This window comes from Hippocampus comes, unplaced genomic scaffold (genome assembly GCF_001891065.2).
Source record: "Hippocampus comes isolate QL1 unplaced genomic scaffold, H_comes_QL1_v1.1 scaffold437, whole genome shotgun sequence".
NCBI classification, from domain to species: Eukaryota; Metazoa; Chordata; class Actinopteri; order Syngnathiformes; family Syngnathidae; genus Hippocampus; species Hippocampus comes.
The window spans coordinates 375,218-396,920 of record NW_017805699.1 but is presented as its reverse complement, the minus strand read 5'-3'; the positions used below and the strand labels follow the sequence as shown (position 1 = coordinate 396,920).

Below are 21,703 nucleotides of genomic sequence, written 5' to 3'. Positions count from 1 at the left end.
TCCGCTCAATGAAGAAGAATTTTCTCGCAAAGAGCTCTTTATTTTGTCAAAACGGTTCTAGGTCGGTAGTCGTTAAAAATATCGACTCTACTCTTGGACTTTTTGTTGATGCCCGTAATTGGTCATGACTGCTTTTGTTGCCTATTGTTGGCTTGTCTTCTTTCACGCCTCTCTTCCAGTGTTGTTAGTGACACTTTTTTCATGGGCAAAATCGTATAAGTGACTATTTCTCATACGCGGGGGGCCTTGTAGGCCGAGGACCTGAGAATATCCTGCCTACTCCAATTCAGCTACAGAGATCTAAACCAGGCAGGATATGGCTCTCGAGGAACCGGAGTTCCCTACCCGTACCCTAAAACTTTTATCAGACAATGGCTGTTCACTCACTGGTCATCGCTGAAAGGACAAAAGAGCATACTTGGTACGTCTTGCGCGCAATTGGCTGCTTGTGCACAATGGTGCACAGCGATGGCTACACGGAGCCACATCTGTTTCACGAAGGCCCAAATTTATTCATTTCACACACTGTTTGAGAGGGGTCTTGTAAAAATACGGCATCAACGGAAAAAGGAAATGAGAAGACTGGATGCATTAGGGAAAGAAGAGACGGTTGGTCAAAAAGAGGAAAGTGAGAAGGAGACAAATGGGAAAGGAATCCTCGAGCTCTGCTCATCATTATATTCTCATTTGTGGCTTCCCCTGCTCATGATCCTTCATAATGATCATTTCCTTACTGCTTCCCTCTCCGTCTCTCCATCATTCCTCTTCCTTTTTTTTTCTTACTTAAAGGGGAAATCAAGCCCCAAAATTTCTTCACAAGAATATGACTTCTGCAGCCCCACTCATCTAAACACGTCATTCTGATTCAAATTGTGTTTGTGGAATATGAGTTCCACAACAAAATCCAGCAGCAGGAGGCGGCAATTTTGCCACTACAAGGTCATCTATAAAGGTCTTATTAAAACGCGTCTACTGAACTCTTTGGTTTGAAATCAACCCAGGCCATAGAATTAGCAGTGTTATTCATAGTTCTAATAGGATTTCAGATCAGAATCACGAGCGGTAGGAGACAGATATTAGACCTGATGTGCTCAAACTCATTAGATAGGAGCCTAGATTCCCATGAGTCATACACACACACACGCACGCGCACACACACACACACACACACACACACACACACACACACACACACACACACACACACCATTACATGATAATGACCCCCCTTCTCCACCGTGATCTAATTTCATACTCACAAAGTGAGGTCAGTGACTGTTGAACTCCACGATTAACGCGCAGCGGCTTTCCCTGTCTGCCGCGTGACAAGAAGGCAATGACAAAAAGACAAATCTACATCGGACCGATGCCCTGATGGGAGCAGTGGGCATCACCTATGACCTGACCGACCATGTTGACTTTGTCACGAGGGCACAGCCAATGAGAGAGAGCGGTTGGGTGGGGGGGGCTTTTTAACATTATCTCCTGCAAAGTCAATGAGTAAATAGCTATGATTTGGCTTTTATTGGAAATATGATCATCTGAGTAATTAATTGGTTGAGGCAAAGCAAATGACATCAAATTCATGTTGAAAAATTTGAATATGCCAACCACATATTCAAAAGGATATACGGGATAGGGGGGCGCTGTAGCCTCATCAGACATATGTATAGCCCCAGTTAAGCACCTCCAGTATTTTACTTTATATTAAAAAAATAATAAATAAATATAAATAAATCTATCTATTTATGTATAGATAGATAGATCGATCGATAGACGTATATAGATATGAAGAATTTTCTCAGCCCCCTTATATGTATCTGTCAAGCCACCGTTGTACCCCGGGAGAGAAAAAAAAATAAAAAATCCTTTAGCCGCGTCTGTACCAAGTTGCACTTCATCAAACAGTCACACCTCCATTGTTCCAAACATAACTTCCAAGGCGGAGGTAATACGTTACTCAATGGCTGAAGGCAACGGCGCCAGAAGCAAAGTTCGAGAAAAAAATCTTCCCTTCTTTGAAGGACTCGGCCGTGTCACAGCTGGGCACAATCAAGTACGAGTAATTAAAACAGCTGCAATTGCAAATGACCCATAAAGTCACAGAAAGCCGTGCTCAGAAAGCAAGAGAGAACAGTGATTACATCCTGAACAAAACAAGAAAATGCACGGAAGGCACTAAAGCCCGAATCGACACTGTTATTGCGTAGATACTGTGTAATTAGCTTGCTCGATTCAAGATGCTCAGTTAGACAGTTGTTTATTCACGTCCACAAATCAAACTACTACTATTAGGTGCTTGAACGTCACCAAAATAAAGGTCTTCTTTAAAATTAAGCCAACACAGCGCGTAGGTTTTATGGTTTGATTTGCTGGGGGGGGCCACTAAATTAATGTACTTTGGAAGTGATGTGTACTGACTTGTGCTGCTGAAAATGGTGCCCCCCCGTCCCTCCTTCTGCCTCTCCAACGGATAATCAAAAGTCAAGATTAAAGTATGGTTTGGAAGTTTAAAAAAAAAAAAAAAAAACAAAAGAAAAAAATCCAAATTATTCTTTGAACAATAATTCAGTGGAAGTACAACTGGCTTGACGGATTTATTCAATGTAAGCATCAGTTATGGTGCAAAGGCGGCTGTCAGGTTTGAAATGAAGCAGCTGTTCGCTTGGTTACATAATTCATGATTTCTACGTGCGGTTTTATATAATAAAACATGTGCACTTCCTTGAAACACATTCTCAAACAGATGTTGTTTTCCACACTTGATGTTTCTCTCTCTGACCTCCGTTTTGCTTGGACGCGTTTTATGGCTTGTAATAGGCCTGTCCGTCACAAAGTAACTCATTATCCTGTCATATTGACTTTACTGCAGTTATTTATATCGTTGAATAAACCCTTCATTAACAATAATACATCATGACACGCAGGGAAATGAAAAAGCAAAAAGTTCAATAAATAGTTGGCCCAGATTGTTCATTGGGGATAATAAATAAAAATTCATAATACCGTTTCTTCATGCGAAGAGATCTGGAACAGAATTGGTAAATTGCTGTACTCTAAGCGAAAACTCAACTGGGCTCTGTGTGGCCGGATGATTCTTTGCGAGTTTGGAACTGGACCAAATTCCCGGTCAGAAAAATCACTGGATGAGTCACATGGTAAATGAGAAGATTTGCATGTATATAGCAAAACAAAACTTTTAATTGTCTTTTGCAGGAAGTCTAAGACAGTAAATGTCCAAAAGCAATTAAATGACAACTCCTGCTGCTTGTTCTCACAAAACTGCGGCTCCACATCACCTCCAGCCACTGGTTTGTTAGTTTTGTAAAAAAAAAAAAAACAACACAAACAACAGAATCAGCATCAGCAATTTAAATGACTTGAGTGGACTTTAGAATGCATTCTCAGAGCAATGAAATCATCAGAAATGAATGTGATTAAACACAATTTGTTATCAGCAGAAAACATAAATATCAACATTTGATGATTTTTTTTTTTGTCCAACGTAACATATGTTGTTTTTTTTTAATGAAAAGGGTGGAACCATAACTTCATTTGTCATGTCCAAAAATTACCGTATTTTCCGCACTATAAGGCGCTTCGGAGAATAAGTCGCCCCTTCAATGAATGGCCCATTTTAAAACTGTGTTCATATATAGGTCGCACCGCATCATAAGGCGCATAGACTAGAAGCTACAATCGTGGCTGCAGTTGCATATTCATCCACTAGATGGAGCTACGCTAATGGAAATACAATGCAATACAATACAGCTTTCTTAATATCGAACTTTCACAACCGCTGCAGCTGCGCTTTACAGAACCCTTAAAATACTCCATCCAAGAAATCAGAATATTGATCTGTATATAAGGCGCATCGGATTATAAGGCGCACGGATGGCTTTTGAGAAAATTTAATACTTTTAGAGGCACCTTATAGTGTGGAAAATACGGTAAATCCTTTTTTTTTTTTTTTTAATTCACCATTAGAATGCACCACCTGAATCCGACCACAGCACAGCAACCAAGCAAAACATCTAACTCAAAATGAATCTCCACAAAACTGGCTAAACTGAGGCACATGGAACCGTCCCATCTGGTCAACACAAAGTTGAAAAGTGTCCACTTAAAGAATCTTCTGTGATTTAGTCCAAACAAGCAAACCTTGCCCCCCTAACTGACTGACATGTCGAGTCTTTCCTGTGGACTTTATTCCTGCCTTTTGATGTATCACATTGCCAGGCTCACAAAATCATTGCCGCATAAAAGGGAGAAAAAAAAAACAAAACTCGGGGTTCTGTGAAAGGCAGCAGACTTTTCTTTTCACTACCTTCCTCACAGAGCCTGCAGATATCCACTAAGGTCTTAGGAGGGACAAAAACGTTTCAATGTGTTTAACAAGCCTGTTGTGTTTGTCTGCCACACTTTCATCCTCCTCTGCTGTGTATGTCCTACTGGGCGGCTCTTTATTTACTTTTGCCATGACAGTTTGAAATGTATCATACAGTAATTGAATGTGAGTCTATTTCTTTTTGAAAGGCTTCTTTTACCTTGTTTGTGCGATGTCACCGAACTATCAGCCCAAAAAAAAAAAAAAAAAAGATGGATTTTTGCACCTCATGAAAGCAGCTATAAGCCCCACACGCTTGCTTCCATGTCAGCTGCTGTGAACCTATTGAATTCCATGGGATAATTGTGCCATGGTCATGTTTGCGATGGGACACAGAGGAAGCGAGCTGACCCTCTCAAACCTGTGTGCTGCACTTACTGTATTTGTCATCCAAAACGCAATCAGGGATAAAGACATGGGGCCAGAGATTGGGAGTACCGCCCTCTATTGAGAGCAACATGACACTGCAGGTGGCTTGGAGATAGAAAAGACGAGACAGTGATCTGCCCTTCATCCGAATCACGAGAATAGACACGCAGTCCGCTTGAACTAAAACCCACACTAAAACTTAAATTTCCATGTTTGAACTGAACATAGCATGAAAACATCTATGAGCTGGGTGGAATAAGAACGTGAACCCATGGGTTGATGACTTCGTCGCAAGCTAATCAGAGTCAAGGGTCAGCCAAACAAGAGTTCAATCAATTTGACAAGCTTGGAAGTTTTTGTTTAAGCTGCCCTCTTGATAAAAACACATGGCAGATTTGAGTTTTCTTGCACGGAAGAGCTCACTATCAAGTATGGTGGAGGGATAGTTTTGGTTTTATCGATTTTGGACTGCTTGGTTACTTCAGGGCCTGGACACATTGCTATCATTGACATAAAAATGAATTTACAAGTTTATCAAGACATTCTCAAGGAGAAATTATGTCTGCCAGTTGATATACAAAACTTTTTTTTTCTTTACTGGCAAACTCTCCATGGCAGGCTCCAAATTGCTACCCCTCCCCCCACCCCTCCCTAAACACACACAAAACATACGTCATTGATGAATCGACTTCCACTTTCACCACAGTCTAGTCGGTAATCCCCCAATTCAATTACTGTGGATGACATGAAGTCAGTTGTACTCACGTCATAAAAAATTGTGGCTGTATAAATATGTCACAGTCAACAACCTGCTATGAAGCTAACTTGAGGGTTTTGCCACTGTCATACTATTTTCTATTATTTAAAGATGTTTGTAGTAATTACTCGTGCTGTTGTTTACTTTGGAGAGCAATCTGAGCCATTAGTCCCAAGGTCTGATCAAGTTTCTTTCAAAATTCACATTCTAACCAATCCGTTTTGTCCTTCGCCATTCCACGTCTCTCTCTCTGCTTTCTCCTCAGTTTCCCTTCTTTCATTTGTTCCGCTAACCTCTTTTTCTTATCTCTCCGTGTCGCGTTCCACTTAATCCATGATCATATTTTTGCTCCTCTGTTCACCTCATCCATTCCCCATGTTATTTCCTTTCCCCATTTTGTCTCTCACCTGATTTCTACCTCATTCTGCTTTTTCACTTTTGCCTTTGCATTTCTTTATCTTCCCTTTTGGCTGGCATTTTCACTCATTGTTGGCCATCCCCCTTCTTTTGTTAACATCTAAATCCACTACTGACTCATATTTTTTTCCCTTCTCGCCTATATCCAGAGGGGAGGCGGCGGGCTACCAGCGAGTCTTGCAGGTGGATTTGGAGGTGAACGGGCTGATGGTGCCCGAGGGCGGTAGAGAGGTGACTTGGCAGGTGGAGTATCCGCTCACCCGCACCCAGACAAGTGAGGTGCAGACAATCATCCGCCTGGCACCGCAGGACCTGGGTGGCATCGTACCACTAGCAATGGTAAGTAGCGGGCAGTCGAACCTTCAAATTCTCAAAACTTGTTCTCATCCTAATTGAACAGAACCACTATTTTATTCTCTGAGCAATGGGCAGCCGGCGGCCCGCACTCATAGTGGCCCTCGCTTACTTTGACATTTTAGGAACGTTTATTTTTCTGTTCCCTACTTCGTACCGCGAAAGATCTGAACAGAACGACAGTGAGTGTGACGCCTATCAGCTGGACGACGGGAAACAAGCCGAAGGTGTTTTATTAATGAACTTAAAAGGCGGAACATGCAGAGAACACGCCAAATCAGAGGGAGCTACTTTTATCACGTCCTTTCCATAAATTTTTGATCTCGTTCTTGCTGTGCTGTCCTCAATCATTACGAGAGACATCCGGTGTGGCCCTCCATAGCTCTTTACTGTACATCCCAAACGCTAATAATTGGGTTTGTGTTCGTAGCATCAAAAATCACCCCATTTCAAATTCAATCGACGTAAGCTAGCTCTTCCATAATAAAATTAGACCCATTAGCAAATAGCCCAACATTTGCTTTTTTTTCCCCCCCCCAAGGCTTGATTGAGAGCCTTAATCTAGACCCATTAGCAAATAGCCCAACATTTGCTTTTTTTCCCCCCCAAGGCTTGATTGAGAGCCTTAATCTGGAATCATTAGGCTTTGACCAAACGTTACCCGCAAAAGATTGATGCCATAATCGTGATCGACTGAAGCAATGATGACAGCATAATTAACAGGCGGCCGTGTCCTCTGCAAGCTAGAGAACCAGATAAGCCCAAAGGGGGTACACGCTCCACATGCCCATAATTTACGCTTTTGGACATTGATATTCTGGCAGCTTTCCATCACATACAAAAAGACACGTCAAAGCATAAACAAACGGCAGTGAATTTATCTGCTTGCATGTTAAGTGCCCTCGAGTCAGCATCCGGCGACCTCCGTGTGGTTGCAATGCAACTTAAAGCTTAATTAAATCCTCTTGTGCTTACACAGGGCTTTATTTTACCTCTCTATCTTTTGCCTGCTATTTTGGAAACGTTAATTCTCACTTTTTTGGGGTGGGGGGTGGGGGGGGCACAGAGGCAGCTTCAAGCTCACTAAGCTTGTTTCTCGTCTGCGTTCTTGATAATCCTGATCAGCGACGTCTGGAGCTACTTCGTACCGCGAAAGATCTGAACAGAACGACAGTGAGTGTGACGCCTATCAGCTGGACGACGGGAAACAAGCCGAAGGTGTTTTATTAACGAACTTAAAAGGCGGAACATGCAGAGAACACGCCAAATCAGAGGGAGCTACTTTTATCACGTCCTTTCCATGAATTTTTGATCTCGTTCTTGCTGTGCTGTCCTCAATCATTACGAGAGACATCCGGTGTGGCCCTCCATAGCTCTTTACTGTACATCCCAAACGCTAATAATTGGGTTTGTGTTCGTAGCATCAAAAATCACCCCATTTCAAATTCAATCGACGTAAGCTAGCTCTTCCATAATAAAATTAGACCCATTAGCAAATAGCCCAACATTTGCTTTTTTTCCCCCCCAAGGCTTGATTGAGAGCCTTAATCTAGAATCATTAGGCTTTGACCAAACGTTACCCGCAAAAGATTGATGCCATAATCGTGATCGACCGAAGCAATGATGACAGCATAATTAACAGGCGGCCGTGTCCTCTGCAAGCTAGAGAACCAGATAAGCCCAAAGGGGGTACACGCTCCACATGCCCATAATTTACGCTTTTGGACATTGATATTCTGGCAGCTTTCCATCACATACAAAAAGACACGTCAAAGCATAAACAAACGGCAGTGAATTTATCTGCTTGCATGTTAAGTGCCCTCGAGTCAGCATCCGGCGACCTCCGTGTGGTTGCAATGCAACTTAAAGCTTAATTAAATCCTCTTGTGCTTACACAGGGCTTTATTTTACCTCTCTATCTTTTGCCCCTTATTTTGGAAACGTTAATTCTCACTTTTTTTTTTTTTTTGAGGGGGGGGCACAGAGGCAGCTTCATGCTCACTAAGCTTGTTTCTCGTCTGCGTTCTTGATAATCCTGATCAGCGACGTCTGGAGACGGAAGAGATGGAGACAAAGAGAGCAAACGAGGGCAATTGTGAGCTTCGGCTTTCTCGCGCAGTTCACTTCGGAGCTTGGCGGGTTATGGGAGTCAAAACTGCCAAAACATTAGCGTAGCTTCTTGAGATTGTTTCATCAGCTAAAAAAAAAGAATTGAAACTTGTTTACAGTCAAATAAACCCAAATTAAATGAATCTGGAGATGTTCTATCCTGTAGGTGGACTGAAACTGCACCACTGTGGCAATTGAATTAGTGCTGAAGAAATGGCTCGTATATTTGGCCACATTTTTCAATGGAATCATAAAATATGTACTGTACGGTTTTGTTTGGTCAAGATGAGTCTGGACAATGGTACATCAAAAACTGCGGTAAATAAGTACCATCCGTAGCAAAAAAATAATAATAAAAAAATCAACAACACAGTGAAGAAAACATGGCCTCCTCCTTGCTCTCAGTATGGTTTAAAATGGTCTAAATATTTAATCTTTCTCAATGCAGCCAGAGCACACAGACTACAATAACTAGGCCAACAAGTTGTGTCGTGAATCGATATCTAACTAACGATCATGGAATAAATCACTTTAGCTGCAGATTTAATTTGAGTAATCAATAGCGGTGTTTCTTACTCTTGGTCATGGCAGAGTGCCTCTGAGCTGCTTTTAACTCTTTAGTGTGCAAACCGCAATCACAGTTTGCTCTTCAACTTGTTTCCTTCTCGGAAGAAACATGAACGTGCACTCATAAAAATGCAACATGTACACAACATCAATATGATATGTGCAAAGAGGTTTAATTGCAGAAGCGCGCCGCGCGAGTTAATTACTTAGCGTCTTGTATTTAAAGCCCACCGAAACCCGGTAATTAATTCAATATTCCAATTCCACTGAATGCAATTACACCATCCATCCTTCCGCATCTAAAAAAAAGAGACTTTGGTCATCTTATGATTGCGCTGGCTGAGTGGCAGCAGAATTTGGGCCTTTACGAGAATGAATTGGCAAGTGCGGATGCGTGTAAACATCTGTACCATTTATCGCTTCTCCCAGAGGGTCTTGAGCACGTTACCAACTCAAAAAAAAAAAAAAAAAAAAAGAAAAACTTCATCAGGACCTTCATTGTGATCAACATTAAAACACAGCACTGTTAAGTATTATTCACAATCGAGGATGGGGTTTAAAATGGTGTCAGAGAATTGTATTTAATTTGTGATGATTTGCTGGTTAGTCCATGAAACATATCAGTCTTCAGTGAAAAGTATTTTGTCTGGCTCCAACTCCTGTTTTCGAATGCTTCATTACTTTTTCATTGTGTTCTTCCATCCTTAATGGCTTATTGAGTGAACGCAGCCATCACAAAAGAAATAAGGCACAGCGTACGAGGCGCTCTTTCTCATAGGTGCTTCGTAGTCGCACAAAAAATTTGGACTTCATTCTTACGGTGCAATTATGAGAAAATTGCTTCATTGGTCACCGGGGAATACAGAGGAGAGTTGTTATGAAGATATTGGATTGTGAGAATGTAATTTAGTTTGAGAGAAGCGTTTTAATTCCGTTTGGATTAAACTTGACAGAGGAAAGCATCCAATGATTTAACATTATTTTAATGTAAAACATTTAAGCATCCCTCCATACCGGGTAACAATATACCGATACAAGTTGCAAGCAAATGGCTGAGTCGGCAGCTAGCTAGCAGTTAGTGTGAGAAGCTAACGTAGCTTGTTTAAAAACTCATGTCACTAGGAACAGGTCCTCTGTTTGAAGTGTGATGCATTGTGGCAGGCAGTATTGATGTTAAAACAACTAAAACAAAAAAATCTTTTTTTTTTCCCACAATAATTTTCAAAACTCTGTACAATATGACGTTTAGGAAGTGCCACACTCTAAGCTAGCACTGTACTGCCTGTGGCACATCGAAATTTGAATGTGCCAGTGGTAACGTAATTTGAAAATCGACTTCCTGAAAAATATTACTTCGAATAATTAGAATAATAATCATCATCATAGCCAAGCCAGGAATTGACTGTAAATTTCACACCGTAGGATCATGTGCTAATGTTAGCCACGAGTCACTAACGAGTCACCAACTGGTTTGCTGCTATCATTCGTGATCAATAGGTTAGTAGTATGGTGACAAAGATTTTCAGTGACATCTTATTTCACTCCATTTCATGCGATACCCCTTTGAGATCTTTTGTACGAAACTATGATAACAGCTTGTAGGAAATAATATATTTAGATCCTTCCATCCTATTTTCTGTCGTGTTTGTGTCCTCCTTAGGGTCACGGATGAACTGAAGCCTATTCAAGATCATTTTTCTTTTTCTTTTTTAATGAACAAGAGTGAAACTGTCTGCGCTTAAGCTTTGGTGGAAGCCCTCTTTTCAAAGGATCAGACAAAACCCTTTGCATACAATAAAGAGCTGTCAGAAAAATTGCATTCCTCTTAAAGCTTGAGAGGTCTTTTAGTGAGAGCGGGCTGCAGTGAGCAAAAGGCGCCGTAAATGCCGATCCTCTACGAGCATCACGCAGAGGGCTGAAGGATTAACGCCATTGTCTTAATTGATGTCATTATCTCATTCCACCTCTTTAATGCTTTTCGCTTGTTCATGCATCTTGTGATATCGCTGGAATGGGCACAGTTTGATACCAAGTATTATTGTTAAGGTTTTTTTTTTTTTTTTTTTTAAATGAGCTTCAGCTGATTGCTGCAGAAAGACAGTGCTCATATCCTGTAGGTGATTAGGCCTATACGGCACAATAATTATGCAATACAGTTCATCAAGTGACACAATTGTATCCGTGCTGCCTTTTGCAGGCTACACATTGGAATCTACAAAGTCGAATACAAACAGTTTATTTTACGATACGCCAATCCTGTATGAAGCGCCGAAATACGGCTTTAAAATTAAATGGAGAAAAAAAAGTGAGATAGTTGTGTGTCCCTTTGCCAAACTGCTAGAGTGCATTTCCCTTTTGTTTCACAGGACACCGAAATCCTTAACACAGCAGTACTCACCGGTCGAACAGTCGCTGTGCCCGTAAAGGTTGTCACCGTGGGAACAGACGGGGCGGTATCAGACGTAACCGAATCGGTGGAATGCAGGTCAACCGATGAGCAAGTTATTAAGGTAAGTGTGGCATGTGTGGCATATAATTTCCAGCGAATAACACACACCGCAGTAGTCCTGTGGGAGCTAAACGTTTCTCGAGCCATCATCAAAGTCCGGCCACAGCCCTTGGCTGAGCTCTTCTAGCATGTTTTTTTGTTTTTGTTTTCATAGACAAGCAGTTAGCGTAACAGAGAGAAGCGTCGGCTTTAATCATCCACTGAAGTGTAACGTTACACACAATGACGGTGACCTTGGTGTCTGATTTTAAAATAATCTCGCTTGCATATACTTAAGTTCTGTCACTGCATCCATTGCGTTGTTTTCAATTGCTCTGAGATACTGAATGTCTAATTGCCGTTATCGGATACGTATATGTTTGCTCAAATAATTAAGTCTAATATTGTCTTAGGAAGACCCAATCCTGTGGTTATCTTTTAGCAGAAAGTGTTTCCTTTGCCTGAAAGGTCATCCTCCTCAAAGGCAACCCCCCAAAAAACTAAAAGGCGCACTGGATAAAGAGGCGCACCTTCAATGAAGGGCCAATTTTGTAACTTTTTTTCATACATTGGGTGCACCGCTTTATAAGATGCCATCTACAATGCATCCACTAGATGGAGCAACACTCAAGGAAACGCCAACAGAACGATCAGATGTCAGTAAAACTTATTTAATAAAGCAGCGACGCGGTTCACTTAACCAACAGCAAGTTATAACATTGACTCGTTAACGTTGACCTCTCTTGCCGCTGCTCTATTTCCGTGTTCAACTGCGTAACCGATCGCCTTAAGTTTGAACTCTGCGTTGTCAGCATGTCTCGAGCAAGAAGCCATTTTGAGGTCGAAATATTCCCGGAATGACCATACACAAAGGCGCGCTGTGAGCTTTGAAGAAAATGGAAGGCTTTTAGGTGCGCCTTTTAGTGCGGAAAATACGGTACATCCAATTTTTCATGTGACCAACTCACTTGGCCTCAGATCCACCAAGAAACAGAAAACCGCGTGTATGAGCATAAGGAAAGCAGTAAATGAAGGCTACTGTAATCCCCCAGATATGACACGCTCACAATTTTAACAATCAACTTATCATTCCAAAGTTAAAATGATGAAAGTCCTTCGCTTTAAGCACAATAGTCGATCTGTCAGGAGCTCAGCATCCAAAGCAGCGGGTGGAGGCGACTCTGTCAGCTTGATTCTTCCATGCTGTGACACCATCTCAGAGGAAGTCTGTCATATAATTTATGCAAAGATGCGAGCCTGACTGACACCCATTAGTTCGAAACATTTGGGGCCGTTGTCCAAATGTTGACGGCGGTGTTGGAGACGAAATGGCAAATGAAATTGTTGGACAGGTTGTTAAGTATTTGTGCGTCTGCAGATTTGGGTGTTTTCGAGAGAAGGATGGACACCTGTGGTGGTGTGTCTTGGATGCGTCGTGACTGGAAGTCAATGAGGGAACATCAGCCAACTTGGTGGTCGTTCAAATTCATCCCACCATTCAGCAATTTAGCTTGAGCTTATGGTTTTCCTTCTAGTGGGATCAAACGCGGCTGTTTCATTTCCCAGCTCCATCTGCTGTGTTGGCCGTTGTCGTGGTTCTTGCAGTTATATGATCCTGCGCATACAAACTCACAGAACACTTTGAGTGGAACTTGTGTTAGCTTGTGTATTCTTAGTCACACCAATGGGCAACGATCTTCACCGCAAAATAATTTCATAAAATAGTCGATTCAAAACACATTGTTTTATATCACTGTTTTTGACTTTGCTGGTTTCCATCATTTTTCTGTCATTTTTGTCTCCCTTTTTTCCTCTCCCCGCTTTGTTGATTCCAAGGTGTCGGAGAGATGTGACTACGTCTTTGTGAATGGGAAAGAGACGCGAGGAAAGAGTCAGGTGATGCTCAACTTCACCTACAGCTTCTTGAGTGCACAGCTGGAGATGAGCGTGTGGATGCCCCGCCTCCCCTTACTCATCGACGTGGCCGACCCTGAACTCAATCAAGTCAAAGGCTGGAGGGTTCCTCTCGCTACGGGACAGCAGAGGTCAGGCCTCTTCTTAGCCCTTGGCACACTTACTGAGCAGATTGTGTTTCTGTATTCTTTATAAGCTCATTGATGTGTGTGTTTTGTTCATTTTGCTGCAACTCTTTTAGGAGTAAAGATGAATATGAGAAATATGTTGACAGAAAGTAATGATGTCCTGCAATACTCAAATCATGGTCAAGCATGTCAGTCATCTGTATTTGTGGTTCAGTCTTTTCAAATGATATATTAATTGCTGACCGCCCCACTAGGAGGCACGCTAACACAAATACAGCCCCTTCATTCCCCACCCTCCCTTGCCCGAGGTTGAGCAGGGATTACATCATCGCATTGCGGAGGCATATGAGTCCACGTGCTGAAGAAAAACCCAGAAACGGATCATCTCATGTCGCATATGGAAGCGCGAAGATTGATCGCAAATGTTTTGTTTAACTCTCGCAATCTTGGATCGTTGACTCGGTGAACCCAACACGGCCTGACCCCAGGCATTAATCTGATCTCAGTTGCGACTGCTATGATGCGGAGGGGATCCTGAGCCCCTGTGGTGGGAATTCAGTTGTGCGATAGCACTGCAGCACTAGAAACGATCGCCACACACACACACACACACACACACACACACACACACACACACACACACACACACACACACACACACACACACACACACAGAAAAAACGATATTCAGACAACAGGACAAGGAGGAATTGATCAGAAATACAGCATATGGAAGGAGTAGATCATTCATCTCACAATCGGCAACAAGAGAATTAAGATTGCATTATTATGTACACATACGTTAACTGGCATCTGTTTTAAGCACCAAACAAGGCATGAGGTTGTTTTTTTGGTTGTGTTTGTTTTTATTACAAGTATATATATATATATAACTGTTTCCATATATACGGTGCACCGCTTTATAAGGCGCATAGAATAGAAGCTACAATAGTGGCTGTGATTGCGTTCTGCATCCATGAGATTGAGCTACGCTAAAGGGAATACAATACAATACAATATAGATTTATTGATCTAGAGCGCAGGTGTCAAACTCAATGCCCGGGAGCCTCATTTTAAGTGGCCCGTGAAAGCATTTCAAAGATGACAACTTCCACGATGCTCGCTAAAATCTGAACTCAAATTTAAAATGTTCATATGGAATAAATCAGTGACATATTGAAAGCATTTTCTTGTTACCAAACCCCTCATTACAGTTACTTAAACAATAGTTGAATAAAACGTTATTCTTGACTTTTTTATATAGTTTCAATCATGACGGCCCTCCAAGGGAAACGGTAACTATAATTCGGCCCGCGACAAAAATGAGTTTGACACCCCTGGTCAAGTGCTTTCACAACCGCTGCACCTGTAACACAGCGCTTTACAAAGCATTTAAAATACACAATCAGAATATTGATCCGCATATAAGGCGCGTCGGATTATAAGGCGCACTGTCGGCTTGTGAAAAAGAACACTTTTAGGTGCGCCTTATAGGGCGGAAAATACGGCACTAGCATCATACACAACCTGGACACTTCATCTGGTAGGTCACCACAATCTCATGACATCAGTAACACGGAGTTGTGATATATATAGAGAGAGAGAGAGAGAGAGAGAGAGAGAGAGAGAGAGAGAGAGAGAGGTCTTTGTGATTCAAAAAAATCAATATATACTGAAGAGAGACGGAGCATAATGTTTGGATTTGTCAACAAGTTTTCCGTCTTCCAAAGGGTACATGCCACGAGCAGATGAAATGGCACCCGAATATTAAGATTATGGGTACCCTTTTGCAAAAAAATGAGAATGCAAGCACAGCAACAGGTTATCTCTTGAAGCTGCCTTAAATGGATCTGAGAAAGTCCGGTGACTTGTTAGTGGTCAGAAATCCAAAGAGCACCACAAAGGATCAGAAAGGATTTGACTGTAATAATGCCACACAAACAAAATCCACTTTGACCCTTTGAAAGACCACCTTTAGTAGATTGTACTTGATTTCTACTTGCTCTTGCCTCAGGTATGACATCAAGGAGGACGGCGACGCAGCCGAGGAGCGGATCGAGAACTCCTGCGTCGCTCAGTACCAAAGCACCACGCTGCAAGTTCTTACACATTTTGTGTCCGAAAGCGAAGAGGTTCACGACACTGGCGACGAGGACGAGCAAGGCCAGCACACCTTCCTGTTGGGCAGCGACTGGCAGGTGGATGTGACGCAACTGGTGAAGGACTCTCTGAGGGTGGACGACCCAAAGATTGCGCAACTGTGGGAGGGCCAAGTCGTAATTGGACGAAGCGCCGGGATGACTAAAATACAGGTAGCGTGTGCATTGTCCTGAGATTTCACTTGGCTAACATTCAGCATATTTAGCTTTATGTTTAAAAAAGTTTTTTTTTTTTCCCGTGTCTTGCAGGTGCTGTCTCCTCTGACATCACTGGTCCTGGCTGAGAGGACAATCAGGGTGCTGGATGATAAAGTGAGCGTGACAGAACTCGGGGTGCAGTTGGTTTCAGGACTCTCGCTGTCCCTGCACCTCAGCCCGGGGAGTAACAGCGCCATTGTCGCCACAGCAACCACGCAGGAAGTCATCGAAGCGGCCCAACAGGTACAACCATTGTTTTTTTTTTTTTTTGTTGTTTTTCTCGTGCACTTGGAGTGAAAGCCGAAAAAAAGTGCACGCGGCATATTCTGTATTGAAACTGAGATACTCTGTACGTTTGGCGAACAAGTTCAAGTCATGGTGATAATTAAAGCTGTGTTCTTTTGATTTTTATTCCCATGATTAATTAACATTGGGACTCCTTCGCTTTGATTTGCATATACAACCAGTGAACGTCTTTGTTATTGTGATAATTATCATTTCAAATGGCAGTCGGCAACCGGCTTTCCCCTTGGAGAGAGAATATTATTTGTCTTCAGGAGATATTTTGCCAATTTCCTTCTTGTGTCTCATATAATGAGGATGCACTTGCAATTCGCTGCTTCCCTTTTCCTTATATTTTTTGGGGGTATATTGTTTTTCCAGAGTTATTTTCGGAGTTTGTTTGCATACTGGGTTACTGAAGCCTTGGTGAGGGTTCCGAGAATGAGTTAGTGCCTCATCTGATTTGTCCTGTGCTGTTATCTCCAAACTCTTTCCGTTATTTATTCTTCTTCTTCTTCTTATTATTATTATTATATTTTTTTGCATACAGTTTGAAGTGTCCATTTAACGCAGACTTCTTGTCGACATGAACCCTTTAGGACATGGTTTAAAAAAAAAAAAAGAACGTTTTCGAAGACAACTAAAAAGCTCCTCTATATTAATTCCCTTAGGAGTCCTTCATCAGTGCCTGGCTCCAGTTTAGCGATGGCTCAATGACTCCACTCGAGAATTACAACCCAGCCCATTTCACCCTGACAGCCACCTCGCTGGACGAGCGGGTGGTCGCGGTGCAGCGCAACGCAGCTTGGAGGTGGCCGGTCATCGTGGCAAAGGGCGAAGGTCAAGGTTTGCTAGTCCGCGTCGAAATGAGCATGTCCGAGATGTGCCAGAATGTCAAGAAGCACGGAGCCTTGGCCACCGGGATGGCCAACGTACAGGTGAGGTTTGGAGGACCCGAGGAGCTCAATAAACGCTCAGGAGAGCGGCGTACACGGCCCGATGCTCCTTATTATGACGGTTCTATTTCTGATATGGAAACGGGGCTCATTAACCGCGGAGCTGCAACCGTCAGGGCCCATGTTCCCGTGAGGGTCAACGGGGGGCGACTGTCTGCAGGCATCGGGGAAAAAATCCAAAGTGAATTCTCAGACTACCCGGACCAGGTTGAGAATCCGCGAAGCCGCAGCACCGATGACGATCTGCCCACCCAAAGAGCCATGACGGACCTGGAGATCGGAATGTACGCCCTGTTGGGAGTCTTCTGCCTGGCCATCCTTGTGTTCCTCATTAACTGTATCTCTTACACGTACAAGTACCGAAGCAAGCACCTGTCCCTGGAGGCCCAGGAGACGATGCCTCATTCCCACGACTGGGTTTGGTTGGGCCAAGAGGAGGGGCTCTGCCTGCAGCAAGAGCAACCGGATGAGTTGGGCGGCACGCCCGAAGAAGGGAGCCAACTTTTAAACGGAGGCGCCCAGCACGGGAACGCTAGCGCGGGAGGATGCAGGGATCCCAGAAGCGAGTCGCTCAACTCGCCTACAACCAAGAGAAAGAGAGTGAAATTCACCACCTTTTCCAACATCAAATCCAGTAATGGCTGTCCTGTCCTGAGTCCGTTAGCATTAATGCAAAGCAGCGAGATCAAGTGGGTTTGTCCCGACATTGAGCTCGGGGATTCGAAGGATCTTAGGAACTACATGGAAAAGTTGAACGAGAACGCCGCCAAGAACGTTGCCTAGAAGCCGGTCGGTGATTCTGAGAACTTCAGTGAAACTCACCTGAATGCCTTCGGAATGAAGAAGGGAAGTCCAAGGAAACGAAACGTTGACGAAGAAAGCGAACGTTGGCTCTTGCTTCGCGCAACGGGAGAGAACTTTGGACCCGAGACGGCGGCGGTGAGAAAAGGACGAGCGACTGAGCGCCACGGCGCCACCACAAAGACGAAATGTGAACGTGATCGTGTTGCTTAACTTCGGTGTTTGTTCTTTATATTTAATTGAGGTTCCGTTTCATATTCTGTGCGTCCCGTACTTTTTCTTTTTTTTTCTCAATATATCATCATTTTTTTAGTTTTTATTTATTTTTATTTATTTACATTTTTTTTTTTTATTGTATTGTTTGTCCTCCGCTTGCTTTTGCAGAGTCGCGCTATGCCCTGTACTGTAATGATAGCTTCTTGGAGGAATTTTTCTACCAATATAAAGTTTTATTTAGCAGTATTATATGTACAGTATCACTTTGTATAAATACATTTTCTTTGCTTTTTTTTTTTGCTTTGCCTCCAGAAACCAGATCGATGCATGATGTTAAGGAAGAATGTGTGTTGGATCTGGTTACCTGGAAATGAAGGTGTGTAGATAAGGAATTGCCCCCGGGGACGTCTCAGTAGGATATTATTGCCGTAAAACATTGTAAAAAATGATTTTTGGGTTGGATTCTCTATGTTGCTACTGATTTGAGCTGTGTTCTCAGCCCCGCCCCCAACTCCCCTTTATATAATGATTCCCATTTTGATTCTGTTACTTCACTCAAGGCGACTAATTTGACAAATTTTAATAGCATATGCCTCAATTTAAAAATAATAATAATGATGATTCAGAGCATCCTAGACAATCTGTTATTTCTAAGAAAGTCACGCCGGTGTACCGTCATGTATGGCCCACACTGAAAGAACTGTATGTGACATATTGGATTCTTGAAAAAAAAAAAACAGTCCTAACAGTGAATAAACAATCACCAACTGTGAAACGTGGGCTCGTCACGCATCTTGTCAAGCACGTGTCCAGCTTGTCCTTCCTAAATGAATTGTGTCTGAAGGTGACTCCTCTCCGTCACGCCGTTTGTGTGATTCATGGCTCGAGCAATCCTTTATCAGTCTGTCTGGTTACATTTTGCTTTTGTTTCTGACGAGAAAAAGGGAGGTTATCCCGAGTCATCGCAAAACTGTTTAGCTCCTTTTGCTTCATCTCAGATCAACGGTGTGACTCCTAAAGCATTTGAAAACCATTGCGAAACTAAACTGCAGCACTGACCAGGCCTGAATAACTTTGGAAAATAATTTCACTGCGATTTTTGTCCTCAACGCTGCAATTGCGATTTTTGTATGATGCTGGCACTGTGCGTGCACACACACAAACACACACACGCACGCACACAAACACACACACACACGCACACACTAATTAGCTTTAGGGCTTAGCATTTATCTGTATTTTCTCTACAGTTCAGTTTTACTTGACATGAAGATAATGTTTTATTTGTGGGACCACATTAGGAATAAAATCCAATATCTAATATGAAGAAAATGGACTTTTCAAAAGAATCATCCCCACCTGACCCCTAATATACTTAAGACTCTAAATAACTGCTCCCCTGCCACTCAATGAGGAACTAAAAGTAGAGCACAAGGCGGAACAGTATTTTCAACTGTGGGCGGGGGAAAAAAAATATTGTAGATAGCGACTCTTTAAAGTAGACGGTGTTATGTTTTTGTTTAGATTACATTTGGTTTTGTTCCCTCGTGTGCCCTTTTCGTCTCCACCTGTTCGTTATGCGGGTCATTTGTGTTAACCAATCAGCTCCCTCAACCCTTTGTGCCTTGTCCAGGTGTTTCTCATTGTCTCGTCACCTCGCTGGTATTTAGTCGCCGGGGTTCGGTCAGTTATTTTCAGTTCGTTGTGTTCCTATCATGTTGTCTGTTTCTGTCATAGGCTTTTTTTTGTGGGGGGGGGTTGTTTGTTACTTTGGTTTGATGTGCTTTTCTTGACCTTGTTCATGTATTTGTGTTTTTCCAGTGTACCCCCTCAAGTGTTTTTTGTTAAGTCATTGTGTGACAGACGACGGGGATAAAGTTAAACCTCATAGCCACCATGAAACAATATTTGGAAATAAGTTCGCCACAGCTCAGCGCTTGAAACTCGTGCAACCTTCACAGACAATTAGTCTCTTTGCTGACTATCACAGACGTGCTCTTCTTTTCCCAAAGGGCAAACTAATTAGATTCTTATTACATGTTAATGTGGCATTTCCCATACAACTCAACTTGCCCCCATTACTGTAAAACATACGAGTCTTGTAACATTGAGGTAAAGTAAGCCGAAGACTGAACAAAGTAGGTGGCGCTTTATGGGGGAGGGGGGGAAGACCTTGGGTTTGTTGTATTTTGTAGTGAAAACTGGACACTTAAAACCACATATTAGTTTTCAAAATGATTTATTCCGTGTTGATGGTTGTGTAAGTGTTGAAAAGCCAGTTTGGAATGATTTTGGTACAGCATTACCGTACATACAAGTACCATATTTTCCACACTATAAGGCACACCACAAGCATTCAATTTTCTCAAAAGCCGACGGTGCACCTTATCATCCGATGCGTCTAATATATGGATCAATATTCTGATTTCTTGGATGGAGTATTATAAATGTTCTATAAAGCACTTTGTTACAGCTCCAGCGGTTGTGAAAGCGCTAGAAAAATAAAGCTGTATTGTATTGTATTCCATTTAGCGTGGAACCACCTAGTGGATGCATAATGCACCCGCTGCCCCTATTGGGGCTTCTTAAAATGCGGTACGCTCGATATATGAAAACAGTTTTCAAATAGGCCATTCATTGAAGGTGCACCTTATACTCCGAAGCGCCTTATAATACGGAAAATACGTCGTTATTTGCCTCACTATGAGGAACTCTAGAGGTCATAAAGTTGAAATAGTGGCTTTACGCTGTACCAATAATAATAATCGAGCACCGTCATGTGAACCCCCAAAAAATAAAGGGGGTGGGAGCCAAAATCAAATCTTTCAGGATTACGCGAATTTAACATTTTTAATTGTTTTTGGAGTTTTTCCTCACCCTTCTAGGGATTAAGATCAGGCGATGTTGTTAATATTTGTCAACCGTGGGCTTGTGATGCCCTTTCAGACTCTTCTGTGATTAAGGGATGTTTTCAAGCAAATGTTTTCTCTTTTATGTACGTTTGTATTTTAAGAATCCCTTTTGCCGACACTTTGGTCACTTCACTTGCAACTTTAGAGAACTACGGACCCACTCAAAATTCTGTCCTGGTGCAAAGACATCCCTTAACTGCTGTCTCTCTGACAACCCGCCACCCTTTCTCCTCCGACCCACAACTATGTGCTTGTCTGAAACAACTCCCTTGTATTCGTTTCCTTCCGGTGTTAACCTTCCTCGACTTCGTGCTCAGGCCTTCATCATGACCCTGGCAGGTAGTCGACACACTGACAACTCGTCAGTTCTAATGAATCAGACGGCCGTCACGGCTACAAACCATCCGCGCCGACTCTCATCGCGCGGGTAACACCACTTTGCTACCTGTTCCGCTGATTTTTTTCCCTGCCGTTGCTACGCCAACACTCCTTAACCCATTGGACGAGGAACCATGACTTATAATTGAAGTGGACTCTCCAAATGAACTCAAAGCTTCACTATGAGGCAGGAGAACCGCATTACTTAACCCTTTGAGGGACAGCGGTCACTACAGTGGACAGCTGACTGTGTTATCAGGTTACAGGGTGCATGAAAAGGTGATGTCAAGACAGGAGCACGCAGTTAGGAC

General features: G+C 42.6%; 1 protein-coding gene across 2 annotated transcripts in view; it reads left to right on the top strand.

The window, feature by feature from the left end:
- LOC109523425 (transmembrane protein 132C-like) overlaps positions 1-18,839 on the top strand; it is a 132,795-nt gene extending 113,956 nt beyond the window's left edge. For both annotated transcript variants that reach the window (XM_019882566.1, XM_019882565.1), the window contains exons 5-10: positions 6,080-6,269; positions 11,327-11,470; positions 13,285-13,493; positions 15,505-15,802; positions 15,899-16,090; positions 16,801-18,839. In XM_019882566.1, coding sequence (XP_019738125.1) covers positions 6,080-6,269; positions 11,327-11,470; positions 13,285-13,493; positions 15,505-15,802; positions 15,899-16,090; positions 16,801-17,868 — 2,101 coding nt within the window. In that variant the 3' untranslated portion in view covers positions 17,869-18,839. The remainder of the gene's footprint in view (positions 1-6,079; positions 6,270-11,326; positions 11,471-13,284; positions 13,494-15,504; positions 15,803-15,898; positions 16,091-16,800) is intronic.
- Positions 18,840-21,703: the final 2,864 nt, after the last annotated feature.